The sequence below is a fragment of the Ursus americanus genome, chromosome 8 (assembly GCF_024610735.1).
Source record: "Ursus americanus isolate L20-20 chromosome 8, mUrsAme1.1.p, whole genome shotgun sequence".
Lineage (NCBI taxonomy): Eukaryota > Metazoa > Chordata > Mammalia > Carnivora > Ursidae > Ursus > Ursus americanus.
Window position 1 is genome coordinate 8,359,004 of NC_142134.1, and position 13,568 is coordinate 8,372,571.

General features: G+C 46.7%; 1 protein-coding gene across 4 annotated transcripts in view; it reads left to right on the top strand.

Moving 5' to 3' along the window:
• The window catches only part of UNC5C (unc-5 netrin receptor C), a 341,321-nt gene that overhangs the window by 315,641 nt on the left and 12,112 nt on the right, over positions 1–13,568 (top strand). For all 4 annotated transcript variants that reach the window (XM_045792166.2, XM_045792163.2, XM_045792156.2 and 1 more), the window contains one exon: positions 226–459. In XM_045792166.2, the coding sequence (XP_045648122.1) occupies positions 226–459 (234 nt within the window). The remainder of the gene's footprint in view (positions 1–225; positions 460–13,568) is intronic.

The window sequence follows — 13,568 nt, forward strand, 5'->3', positions numbered from 1 at the left end:
TATGTCAATTCCAGTAATGCAGAACGAAGGCAAGGGAAAGGGAGAAAATGATTAAGAAGGGAAATAGAGGTATAATAAAGCCCGAGAAAGGAAAAAAAAAAAAAACAGGGAAAAGGATGATCACACTTAGCAGAAGAGGTCCTGCTGTGTCTGCCTGGACACCATCATGGCGGCCAGCAGGACCTGCAGTGGCTCAACCATGGCCCCTTCCTTCCTGTCCTTCAGGATGTGGTGGTGGTTGGAGAAGAAAACTTCACGACGCCCTGCTACATTCAGCTGGACGCAGAGGCTTGCCACCTCCTCACAGAGAACCTCAGCACCTACGCCCTGGTCGGGCAGTCCACCACCAAAGCTGCCGCGAAGCGCCTGAAGCTGGCCATCTTTGGGCCCCTTTGCTGCTCGTCTCTGGAGTACAGTGTTCGAGTCTACTGTCTGGACGACACCCAGGATGCCCTGAAGGTAAGTCGCTCCTGCCCGAACCTCCTTCTTTACCTTCAACCGAAGCCAGGGTGTGGCGTGGCGGCGCACACCCAGAGACGAGGTATCAGTGTCTGTGTGCCTAAGCGTCTGGCCCCAAAAGATGCAGTTTAAAAAAAATTAGACATTTCTCTGAGGCCATGCTGATAAATGAGTGCTTTCCGTTGTGCTGATTTCTCCCAAGGGCTACTTTTGTTTACCTTCCTTGATTTCCTTTAATGAAAAATTTAGAAGAAGTAGAAGAATTTGGCAACGAGATGTGGATGGTAAATAATGTGCTTCCATGTTTATCTCAGCTGTGTGCTTCCTATAAAAGGAACTGGCGTAATTGCTCACGCGGTATGTTCCTCTTGTGCACCACTGCATTTATATGCTTTCCCATTCTTTTTATGAGGACTGTGAGGAAGAGGGTTAGCATTTGACAACAGGCTGCTGCTTTGCAGAAAAAATGAGCTTAATTCCTGGTGCTATTATTGCGATTCGTTTTATCCCATTTGAAGCTTTAAAGGATAGAGTAAGTGCCTTTGAAGAAGTTATGATCTAGAAGGAGGAATTAAAGAAGTATGCCAAGGACTGGGAGACAAGTCAGAGTCTGATAAATGCTATAGATGAACGCGAAGCTCTCTGGGAGGGAGTTCAGCAGAGGGGGGCATAGTATTATTTTCAGGACATCTGAAAAGGAGCTAACATTTGAAATTGGCCCAAATGAAAGGTAGGGTTTGACCGGCGTAATGGGAAAAAATACAAAATACCTAGGTGAAGAGAACAGTGGGAAGAAACAGAGGGAACAGACTCCATACAAGCATATTATTTCCAGTAAGCCCAGAATGATACATAGGAGTTTTATTGAGATAGACCTCAACTGCCAGAGAGAGGAGTTGAGATTCAGTGTCTTGAGTTTCTGGAGAGCCAGTGGAGAGATTTAAACCAACGAAAGACATGATTGGAAATATACGTTAGAAATATTAGTCTGACATCCGTGAAAAGATACAGGCAAGAAGAGAAGCGTCGTAGATCTGGGCTGATGACGGAGGAGTGAGAAGGGAGCAAGGTGTGAAAGGTCCTGTGGTAACACCTGTGGGACCTGGCGACCAACACTGAACGGGTGGAGCAGAAGTTCAAGTGTGCCTCTAAGTAACAGTAGCACACTTGGGGGGCAGGTAGCTTTGGGGTGTGGATATGGTGACTTTCTAATATCAAGCTAGAATTATGCGTTAGACAACAGGACAAAGATGCCCAAGGGACAGTTAGAGATATGGGTGTGGCTTTCTGGACGGAGAGCAGATCCTGAAGTAGAGACTCAGGGACCAGTTACGCAATGTTGATATTTGTCATCCCTGTGATCAGGGAGAACATCAAGGGGAGAGCAGAGGGATAAGACAAACATTGTTCAAAATAATGAGCACTGCAGAGAACATTCTGTGTGCTGGGCCCATATGATTCTAAATGCTTATTAACTCATTTAATCTTGACAGCACCCCTGTAAGATACCATTAACGCCATTTTTCAGATGTTCAATTCAGGGCAAAGAAAAATTAAGTAATTTGCTCTAGGTCACACAGCCATTGAGTGGAGAAAGCAGGCTTCACGCCTGGGCAGCTGGCTGCAGTCTAGACTCCACTCATAGAGTGAGTTGCTGGAAGAGTCACACCCTAGAACATAGGGGACCAAGGGAAGCCCTGCCATTGCAGGGGGTGAGCAAGGGCAGCCAGCAAAGGGAGTTATAGAAGGATGAAAACCCATGGGAAGGAGAGAAGAAGTGGAGGAAAAAAAATGTGTCAAGAAGCCAAGGGAAGACTTTTTTTCTACCTATCAAAGTATTTCCTTCTGGAGTTTCCAGAAAGTAGTTCTGGGTCATTGAAAACAGAGTGTTGCAGGTTGGGCCCACAGAGGGGATGAGACACAGGATCTATTTTTGGTGGGTGACCTTGTAAGCGTTTCTGATGTTGAATAAATGGTGTGAACATGGAGCTGTAGTGTCAAGCTTATGGTTGTTTCTCTTATATTCCTTGCAGATGTGCTGCTTCCAAGGCACTGTCAGGATAGAAATCATCCTAGACTTAAATTCTGCATAGGGAAAAGTGTATTTGTAGTGGAGCCATGGGATCTGATTAAGGCACATCTTTTAATCATTTGGGGAAAATTCATTGTAAAAAGCACACTATAGAAGACCTGCATTATATTTGAAATGTTTGATACGTGTATTTTATATTCACTGGCATAGTTCTTATACTTAGGCATTCTTGACCTTTCTTCCCAACAGAAACACACAAATCCGTGCAAAAAAAAGGTAATAATTCAATAAAATAATTTTAATTGTTTTAATTAGTGAAAAGAAATGCAAATGGTCAACACTGAGAAGATTGACAAACGGGTTTAAGCAGTTAAAAACAACCCAAGAGCACTTTGAATCACAGTCAGTGCTTCCCAAATAGACATTTATAAATGTTCAGCATCTGGGGGTCTAGCGCTTAGCCTGAAACAAATATGAATAATGGATAAGGCTTTCTTGCACCTCATGGCCTTTTAATAATGTAAAAATACCAAAATCCTAGTTAGAGGTAAATGGTCTATCCAACATACTGAGAGACAATTAGTTCAGTCCCAGCAGCGCTGCCTAACACCCATGCTTGAATTGCAAACTTGGGGCTGATTTTCAGAAAGACCCTTTCTTACCTGACCGCTGCCTTCTTGGCACCCTGCCTGCCAATGCTCCCCACCAGTGTCTGCCATCTCTCTGTTTCTCTAGCCAGCATTGCCCATAAATACTCCCTTTCCAAACACCTCTTCCTCCCGCAGGCCCACACGCTGCCCCCCCATCACACCCTTCCTGAGTCAGTGGTTCTCCAGCCCATGCACAGAGGGCTCAGTTGGGGAAGCTTGAAAAAAGACTTGCTCTGGGAAAAAAAAAAAAAAAACAAGACTTGCTCCGGGGTGCCAGCCCAAAGGTTCTGATCTAATTGGTGTGAGTACTGGGGTTTTTCTTTGAGCGCTCCCTGGGTTATTCTGTTGTGCAGCTAGGATTAAGAACTGTTCTCCTACACACTTGCACGGATCTTTCTGGAACTTCAATCCTACTATAGACAAACTTTCCTACATCCTTGAGCCATTCTCTCCACCATCCCTTCACCTGCTCACATTAACTGCAGCTGGGTCTTCCAAGTGACACGGCCTCCCTCCCAGTCCCTGAAGTGAAGACCACCCCCTCGAACTAACGGCAAGGCCGAGAGAAGAGTTCCAGTACTTCTCAGGACCACTTCTTGAGCATTGTTCTACCGGGAGGCCTGGCAGAGGAAGGGGACCCTGTTCCTCTGTCATTCGTGATCTATTGCAGTTCCTTAGCCCCGAATCCCCCACACCTTCCCGCAGCCTAGCAGTACCTGCCTCAGGGGCTTTCTTTCCGTTCCTTTTATTCCTATCATCCTCTCAGAGTCAAAGTCACCACAAATCACAGTTCTGTGTCCCAAGTTATTCTGGTGACCTTCATGTCCTCCCACATTATCTATCCGCCAGTGTAGACGTGCTCTGAATTTCACCCTCATTAGCATCTCCACCTGCCAGGATCCCCACCTGTGAAGCTCCCCATTTCCAACCACAACATCTGACTTTCCGTCTCTCACGCACAAAAGGCACGCAGGCCACCCTTGGTTCTTAAGGAAGACCTCCCTCCGTCTTCTCTGATGTCCTGGTCCACAAACCCTCCTCTGCTCCTCTCCAAATCTCCAGGGAACTCACTTCCACTCTAAATCTCTTGCCAGCTGGAGCTGCTGCAGGTGTTTCTCAGCTAAAGAGGACCGCCCCTGAACAGGCCCTCCAGGTCTGCTTCCAGGTTGTTCGGTTGCTCTGACAATCGTACATGTCTGCTTGAGTCTCTTCTACTCTCAAGGTAACTGCCCTAACCTATGCCTCCCCTTCTTCTCCGTACTCCTTCCACCGTCCCTTCTCAACTCCTCAGATCTCACAGGGAGCTTCTCCCGGGTCTCTCCCACGCTCCCCACGTCCTCGATCAACCGGCAGCCCCTTCATGCTGCATAGTGACCTGACTCCTGAGCCACTCAAGGGACCCTCCCTTAGCTCCTGTCCTTTACTCTTCAAACCTTTGATTTCAACCTCTCCTCACGCAGTTTGGGCTCTGATGAAAAGGAGCTCTGCTTCCTTGTTTGTGCTCTAATCCGGCTCCTCTACCCCCGCCATCTCCAACGCAGCAAATGGCGCCCAAAAGTGGGTCTCCCCGGACCTGATCTTTTCTTCTAGTTACCACTGTGTACTGGGGATTCCTTCAGAATTGCAGAAACCCTCCCAGAACGCTGGACTGGAGCAGAGGGGGAGCCCAGCAGAGCACTCGTTCTCAGAGGTTCAGAACTACGCAGTCTGGGAAGCTACTAGAAAAACCTGTGGCCCAATGTCTGGAAGTGAACATATCGAGAATATTAATTCCCACTTTTTATCATATGGGCTTATACTGTCCATGTGGATGGGCAGAAAAAAAAAAAAAAGAGGAGACCACCACATCAGTCAGTTTCAAGCAACCCTGCTGCATCCTTTCATCTCCACCCCCCCCCCCCAGCTCTTTGAATTCGGCAGCCCTGGCGACCCTTTCCCTGAGTTTTGTGAAGCCTGCAGGCAAAAATGGTCACCTGAAACTTAAAAGCTGTCTTTAATGGTTTGGAAGCATTGCTGAGAATTAGGATGCTGGAGTTGAGCGCCAGAATAAAAGTCAAGGCTGCTGGGAGACAGGCTCCTTCATCCACCTTTCGGGTGCGCTTTTCTCCCGCGCAAGTGCTCAAAAGACCGGTGGGAGCAGTGTGAGGGTGGGTTCACGCAGAGAGATAAAGATGCTAAGAGTTGTAAAAACAGTTCAGAGGCCATTCTGGGTTCACACAGAGAGGCCCCATCTATTGTACAGATGGAGTTGGGTCAAAGATCACAGTTTTGGGGGCACCTGAGTGACTCAGTCGGTTAAGGATCTGCCCTTGGCTCAGGTCATGATCCCAGAGTCCAGGGACTGAGCCCCGCATCGGGCTCCCTGCTCGGCGGGGAGTCGGCTTCTCCCTCTCTCTCTACTCCTCCCCTGCTCACTCTCTCAAATAAATAAATAAAATCTTTTTAAAATTCATAGTTTTTGTTTCCCCCCTCTTCAAGTGATTAAAGTAATAATATTGGCATTCTCCTCTCATTATTTGCAAAGACTTGAATCCTAATATAAAAAGACCAGAAACTGATAGAGAACAAGATTATATTTGGGTAAGTTTGAAAACCCTCCGGGAGAAACATACATCTACATGGAAAAAAGGCATGTCTGTCCCACTGTCCTGAGGGTACAGTTTCTGAGATTTTCCTTTTGTAATAAAGAGGTTTATAGTAAACCCTCACACATTATGGGCAGCATGTGATGTTTATTGAATTTCTGACAAACGTGTATATGATAGGAACTGGACATGTGAATTACCATAAGCTGGTTCTCTTCGTGTAGTCACTTGGCATGGAGGAGAGTCTTCTTTGGATTTCTTCGGCTTTCACATACCCTAATTCAGGCTGTGGTCTAGAGTATAGAAACTCCGTGAAAGATCATATTATGTGGAAAATAAGAGAAAATGAAAGAAATGCTGAAAATGAGAGGAAGTGGGAGGTCTCCTGGAGAGTTGTGTGAAACTCTGTCTCTTGGGCCGCAGCTGCAGACAGGTGTAGGGAGCCTGGCGAAGCTTTTGTTTTCATCCTGCTGCTGATGCCTTCCACTGTCCTTCCGACACCCCCTCCAGGGCAGCTGTGACCCCACAGAACCCAGAACACCTCCAGCCTGCCTCTTCCGGGCTTATGAAGGCTGGCCCTCTCTTGAATTGGCCCCATTAGCCTTATCTTTTCTTTCAGTTCCCTCAAACAACCTCAAAACTAGCTTGACCCGTGTTTTATACTTTCAGGATGCTGGTCTCTGCAATTAAGTTAATATATTTGTACGTGTAACACAAGTATTAGATAACACCAAACAATGTGTTAAAGGTCGCAATGTGTTTTTCTTATCATATGGAAGGAAGTGTGGTGTGGTAGGGAAACTGGAGTTAGGCTGGCTAACTGGGTTGGTTCTGCCCCTCCTCAGGTCTGTTGGCTTTGCTCATTGAACTTGACCTCTGCCTAACAGTCATTTGGTCTACTAACGTCCTTAGACAATGCAAAGAGGTTAAAGTTATTAAATTTCCTAGCACAAAGCAGGTACTTGTTGACGTTCGTTATCCCTACATGGGCATTTAGATAGAATGGCATTTTGAAGATAATGGCTCAATGAAGATATTAAATCTAATTGTGATCTAATTGTGAGGTGAGTTTCAGGTTTGTAGGCAGGCTAGTTGGTCAGCCATTTACGGACAGGGATCTTTTCGGTGAATCTAAATTTACTGAATCTTTATTACCTTCTCATGAGATTTGGTCCTGGCCCTATCATATATTTTGGAAATGACCTGCCATGTTGAGTTTCTTTTCTGAGAGAGAGAAAGAAAAGAGAGGAAAAAATAAAAGTTGTGGTAGGCAGTATAGAGGCCCCCAAAGATATCTGTACATAATGTTCAGAACCTATAAATATGTTACCTTATATGGCAAAAGGGACTTTGCAAATATGATTAAGGGTATGGGCCTTGCGATGAAGAGATTATCCTGGATTTTCTGGGTGGATCTAATCTAATTACATGGTGCTTGAAAGTGGAAAACTTCTCTCAGCTATAGTCCAAGGGAGACATGACTGTGGAGGAGAGACCAGAGAGATGTGCCATTGCTGACTTTGAAGATGGAGGAAGGGGACCCTGAGCCCAAAAACGTGGTCAACCTCTGGAAGGTGGAAAAGACAGAAAAGCAAAATTTCCCTTAAAGCCTCCGAAAAGGAAGGCAGCCCTAACAGCACCTTGATTTTAGTTCAGTGGGATCAGGGTCAGACTTTTGATCTACACAACTGTAAGGTGATAAATTTGAGTTATTTAAAGCCATGGAGCCCATGGTAATTTCTTATGGCAAAAATAGAAACTAACATAGAAATTTTAAAATGGCATATTCAGTGGTGAAAAGAAATACAAGATTACTTCGGAGGTTCTAGAACTACCTCAAAAGTCCATTCCTAATTCCATAGATGTGAGAGGTCATCTTTTCCTTAGGAGTATGTCCAGAGGTGGACAAGGGGCTCCACCACTTCCTCGAGTGCCACCCTTTGGCGTTTTGCTTTAAACATGTCACAAAGCGCGCTGACTGGGCCGGCCAGACGTGGCAGCCCGGACCGAGCATCCGTGGTGGCAGCAGCTGCGGGAGCAGCAGGCAGAGCCCTGGAAATGAAGTGACTTGACGGGGAATGTTTGCCCACGGTCACCAGAGTCCAGCCTTGTTATCATGAGGGATGAAATGCGGCAGATGCACTTGGGGGGAGAGCACTGCACCCCGGTGTGAGCGCAGGAAGACTAGGGAGCAGAGCCCACGGTGGTGACCCGAGCAGGTGGGCAAGGCGGCCTGACAGGGGGATGTGCCCCGCGGGGCCCTGCGGCCAGAGGAGGGGAGTCAGCCTGCGGGAACGGAGAGCAGCTTTGCTGAAGAGCTGGCAGGGACCAGCAGAGAAGGACAGCCACTCTCTGTGGCCTCTGTTTGGGAAGCATGCAGGCCCACAGCTGTGAGAGCGACAGAGAGCCTCAGTAGCAAAAGGAGAAATTTCTCCTCCCCAATGACAAGGGCAGGTCTCAGCATGGAATTAAAGAATGGACAGGAGCAAGGCGGGTTCCATAAAGTCTGAATGGAGATGTGATTTCTTTTAAACCAAGCCAGCACGATGCTTGAGGGTTGGTCTTTTGAGGCACGTGTGGCAGGCTGAATGTTACCTGGTTTGGGGCCTGAGACCCCTGGCCCATGTGGCAGAAGGGTGATGAAGGTGGGGCCCGGGGCACAAACTGCGCCAGTCAGTCTCCAGAGCCTGGTCGGGCGCCGGGGCCAGAGCGGGGAGCGCGGGTGCCACTCTGCCCGGCTGTCCTGGGGCTGAAAACCTCTGGATCGCAAAGCCGAGGTTCCCAGGGCTGGCCGCAGGCTCCTTGGCAGCACTGAATACAGCCGAATCAGGGCTTTCTGTTTCCATCAGGAACAAAGAGTGCACAGACAAATCCCATCCACGCAATGCAGAGAACAAAGCCAGACAACATGAAACAAAGCCTTGATTTAACCTCCTTCCAGCCTTCTGTTCCAGAAGATATTTGAATGCATTATATGAGATTCAAGTTTAATCATTTGTTTCCTCCTATGTCTCTCTAGCTGATGAGATTTCTAATAAGGAAAGGAAAGAATTGCTGGGAAGGCAGTGAGGAAAACGACGAGGCGTGGGGGGCTAAAGGCTTGTAACCCACAAATAAGATGATCACTTCTTGAGGAACTGGAAGCTAAAACAGGTGCTTGCAACCAAGGAGGCCGTGTGGTTTGGGGCCTTGGGAAGAGAGGAAGCAGGTTCTTGAGCAGGAGGAGGGGAGCCCAGAGAACAGAGCCAGGGCCCCAGCAGCTCACACAGTCCCTGGCGCAAAGCCCCCTGGGGCAGAGACTTCTCGCCTTCTGAAACCTGAGCTCCGAGGAGCATCTCCGTGCTGAGCGAGCTGAGCTGCAGCTCTGTTGCCTGGGGGCTCTCCCGAGCTCGAGCTGTGAGACTGACACCAAAGTGGCCTGGAGGCAGATGCGGTCTAACCCCAGCAATAATGCGGCATGAAAAATTCTGGGGTTAGGAAAACCGGAGTGTGGAAGCTGTAAGGCTCCTCCCACTCGCCTTGCCCCGTGTCGCCTTCGTGAGAGCTGACCCTCCGGGCTAAGAGCCTGGGAGAGCTCTGGGTACAGGCCCGAGGTGCTCCCTTTGTACATACGCACAGGCCTTTAAAACAGCCAAGATTTACTGTGGCTCTTAAGTGGCCCAGGCTAATGGCTTGGCATGGATAATGTCCTGGTTTAATTGGTTATTGTGAGAGCCGCTTGTTTCTACTGCGGAATCTCTTGTCCCTGCCTTCCGAGCGATCCCTCTCAGGCCCCCTGAATCAATACAGCCCTCACTCAGGGCCACCAAAGAGCCTGCGCCGGGCAGCCGCTGAGCCGGGGACACAGCATCCTCCAGGATTGCTCGCATCCTCACACAGGGGCCTGTTCCTGGTGACGTTACCACGGGGGGCCTGCATGGGTTCCCACCTCTGCTAATAAGTGACCCCTGAGAGAGTCTTTCCAAGGTTAAGTTGCAGGGGTGAAGACGGACATGTCGAAGGAAGTCAGGAAGTGACCCCTTCTTGGAGATACAGAGCAAGCTCGTCAAAGCAACAGGTGGAGTCACCCAGGATCGGGGGGGGGGGGGGTCCTGCCAAGACAGAGGACAGCCTTTGCAAAGGAAGGTGACATTTATATTTCTGAGAACAAAGAGCCTAGCTGACCCTAATTCCTATGATGGCATTTCTTTCCAAGGTCACTCTATTTTTCTGAAGTCTAACTAAATCTTTGACCTTAAATATGTTTTGTTCTTATTCTCTCTTAAGGTGCGTGAAGTACCCTAACTGTGTGACCCCAGAGCAGCTGTCTGGAAGCTGTCTTAGAGCTGAGCGCACAGTGCTGGGGTCATGTGTTTACACGGTGATCTCCCCGCCGTGAGTGGTATGAGGCAGGGTCGGGACCCGTCCGTGTGCCCCAGAGCCTGACACGGTTCCTGGCAGGCCATGTGTGTTTTACTGAGGTTGAATGAATGCTCTCAGGAAGATTAAGGAGAGGAAAGCATTTAACTGTAAAGCTATATCTTATTGATTCATACATTTGTTATTTTTATGTGCTCTTCCTTCTGTGTATCATATGTATAATAAAATGATTTCATGCAGAAGGAACTCAGAAAATCAAGCCTTTTGAAATATAAGTTACAGCATATTTTTAAGTGGGATCTGCTATAACGTAACTGACATTACGACAGTTAAAAACATAACAGTGTGGAACACAAGGCTGACTAGTGTATCAAGGGGGCTTGCTTCTCTCTTCTGATGTAAAATTTATATAGTTGACCCTTGAACAGTAGGGTTCCAATTATGGGCACCAATCCCCCATGCAACTGAAAATCTGCATATAACTTTTCACTTCCCAAAAACTTAACTACTAATAGCCTATTGTTGACTAGAAGCCTTACCAATGACATAAATAGCCGATTAACACATGTTGTATGCTGTATATATTATACACTGTATTCTTACCATAATGGAAGCTACAGAAAAGGAAATGTTATTAAGAAGATCATAAGGAAGAGAAGATAACATTTGCTGTCGTGTCCTGTCCTTGTCAAAAAAGTTGGTGTGTAAGAGAGCACGTGAAGCTCAAATCTGGATGTGGGTTTGCCGTGTCAAGTCGTCTCTGACTCAGGGAGTTTTAGATGACTGTAGTTTCGAAGGAGGTGTCTTATTTATCACTTACGGTATCTTTAATTCACTTTAATATTTTTAATTTGTGCTTTGGTTATTGTCTTCTCCTTTATTTCGTTATGTGTCCTTAAAGTGGAACATCCTGAGTATGGTATCAGTGGTACTTCTCAGGAAGAACATTAAATTTAAGTTTGGTAAGGATGCTTCTTACTGAATCATTTATTCCGGGGCTGATTTCTCCCAGCGGTAGCAGGAAAAGGACATTTGCCTAAGCCAGTGGTCTCCAAAATGGCCCTCACACACCCCAGGTCCAATGAACTTTGGGGGCAAAAAAGATAATACTACTTCTGTAGTATTCATCTTTTAACCTTATGTGTATTGTGTAATGTAATATAGTAACTTACTGATGTGATGATCTAGGTATGCCATTTATAAAGAAGCATCAAAGGCCTGCTCAGGTGTTGGACTGGTAGGCGTATGCAGTCAGATATGTTTGGAGAGAGACCTCTGCCGTAAGCACGGGTGCAGCCCGACGGGCAGTTTCTCTCTCACCAGGGTTCATATCTAATCAAAGGGGATAAAAAAGCTAGGTTCCTCCCAGCTCTGTGCAGCCGCTTTCTGTCATTCCTGGTTGGTGGAAAAACAGAGAGCTTAAGAATATGGAGATGTGTTCTCTAGCTTCATTATCTTTAAAATGACATCTTACTGTGGCGCCTGGATGGCTCAGTCAGTTAAGCGTCCGACTCTTGATTTTGGCTCAAGTCATGATCTTGGGGTTATGAGATTGAGCCCCTCGTCTGGCTCCATGCTCAGCGGGGAGCGTGCTTGGGCTTCTCTCTCCCGCTGCCCCTCCCCGCCCCCACTTTCTTTCTCTAAAATAAATAAATACATCTTTAAATCTTTAAAATAAAATAATATTAAATAAAATGGCATTTTACTTGGTACTTTCAAAAAAGGCTCAAGCCAACGCCGCCTTTCCCCACTAGTGAGAACTCTTAATCATGCCTTTTGAGGTCAATGCCGAAGAAACCAAGGACTGGGGCTTATTCTTGGGCTGACTCCAACCCAGACTTTGCGTTCATCTGTGGTATTAGATTTCTTGACTTCAAGGTCATGGCCAATAGGCAGTTGAGGTTTTTTTCAATGGTCCTCCCTGCCAAGAGAACGGATAATGTTCTCCATATCCTCTGGCAATCTACGTTGATTGTAGGAATGGGGTGGGGATTATACATTGTTGGGTACAATTTCCTCCCAGAATACAATGCATCTTCTTTTAGACATCCCAGGGAGATAATTTGGACATAATGAAGATCTATAGTAATCAGATAATTACTATCGATTGCTCTTTAGACGTCTTGATGAGGTAATTAGGGTGTACTGGAAAGAAGCTAGAACTGATTGATTGGCATGACTGTAATCTCAAAGATTTCTAATTATGTTTCTTTTCTTCTAATGGCTTATAAACAAACATCATTTTAGCTTTAGAATTTGTCAGGTGCCAGGTTCACTGGGAACATCAGCTTTCTCTATTATGCTAACTAGACACCAGACATGATCAACATAAGCTCATTATGCCTTGTTGCTGCGGCAGAAGAAACCGCAGTTAACCCTCACTTGTCTTCATCCTCTTCGTTTCCACATGGCCGGATTCTTGTCGAGGAGCGGAGTGCGAAGTGTTCCACGAGGAACATGTGCAGCTCTGGGCTGGGTAGATCTATACGGCTTCTCGGGGCCCCTCCGAGCCTGCTGAGCTGGGGGCGCAGAGAGCCAGGACACAACATATGTGTCCCGGTAGCCGACTGCCTGGCCGGGAGTCGGCTGACTGCTCAGACTCCTGTCACAAGTAATAACCCCTCCTCAGCTAGCAAGGGTGAGTCCTCTCCGTGTTCATACTCCGAAGCAGCTGGACCGTGCCGTCTCCCTGTCGATCCGCTATGGCCTCATCTCTTCCATTAAACGCTAATTAGAGGAATCCATGTCTGAGACCATATTCCACATTATCGTCATATTTCCTACACGGTATAGGACCTTTCACAGCTTGCGTCGTTCCGAATAGTGGCCTGACTCAAAGATAATGGATGCTAGGAACCACTAAGAAGCAGCTAGAAATGAGCTGTTTACATCTAATCAATGATGTTGGTGTAAGCTCTGCACTTACCGGGCTACATGTGCGTGGGTTAGAATTCACTCAACAAATGCAAAGTGGCTGTATTTCTGGGTAAGACGCAATCTGGTTCCCATACTCACGGTTCTCCGCTGTGATCCATCTGCGTTCGGTGCTCTGGTAGGTGCCCAGTAGGTGCATGTGGAATGACCCGAGTGGGCGCCTGTGTTATTGAACCCCATGCTTCCAACTGAAATGTGACCAAAAAAGAAGATAGTGTTTTCCTTTTATATTTTTAGAAAATCCATTATTTTCCTGAACCTGAAAGAAAGAAAGAAAGAAAGAAAGAAAGAAAGAAAGAAAGAAAGATCACAAATTGCCTACATATGTGTGTCGCTAAAACTTTTAAAGCACAGCGGGAGCTGAGTGTGCACAGGGATGGTTCTGACAACAAAGGAGACAGCATATTTCGTTCATTGATAACTTATGGTTTGCTGTTGTTTGGATAATTGCAGCTGTACTTGGAAATGCTTCGTTAACTCCCCTTAGCTTGTTTGAGGAATGAAAGTATATTTAGAATTTGTCTTCATGTTACATCTTTATAGTATAAG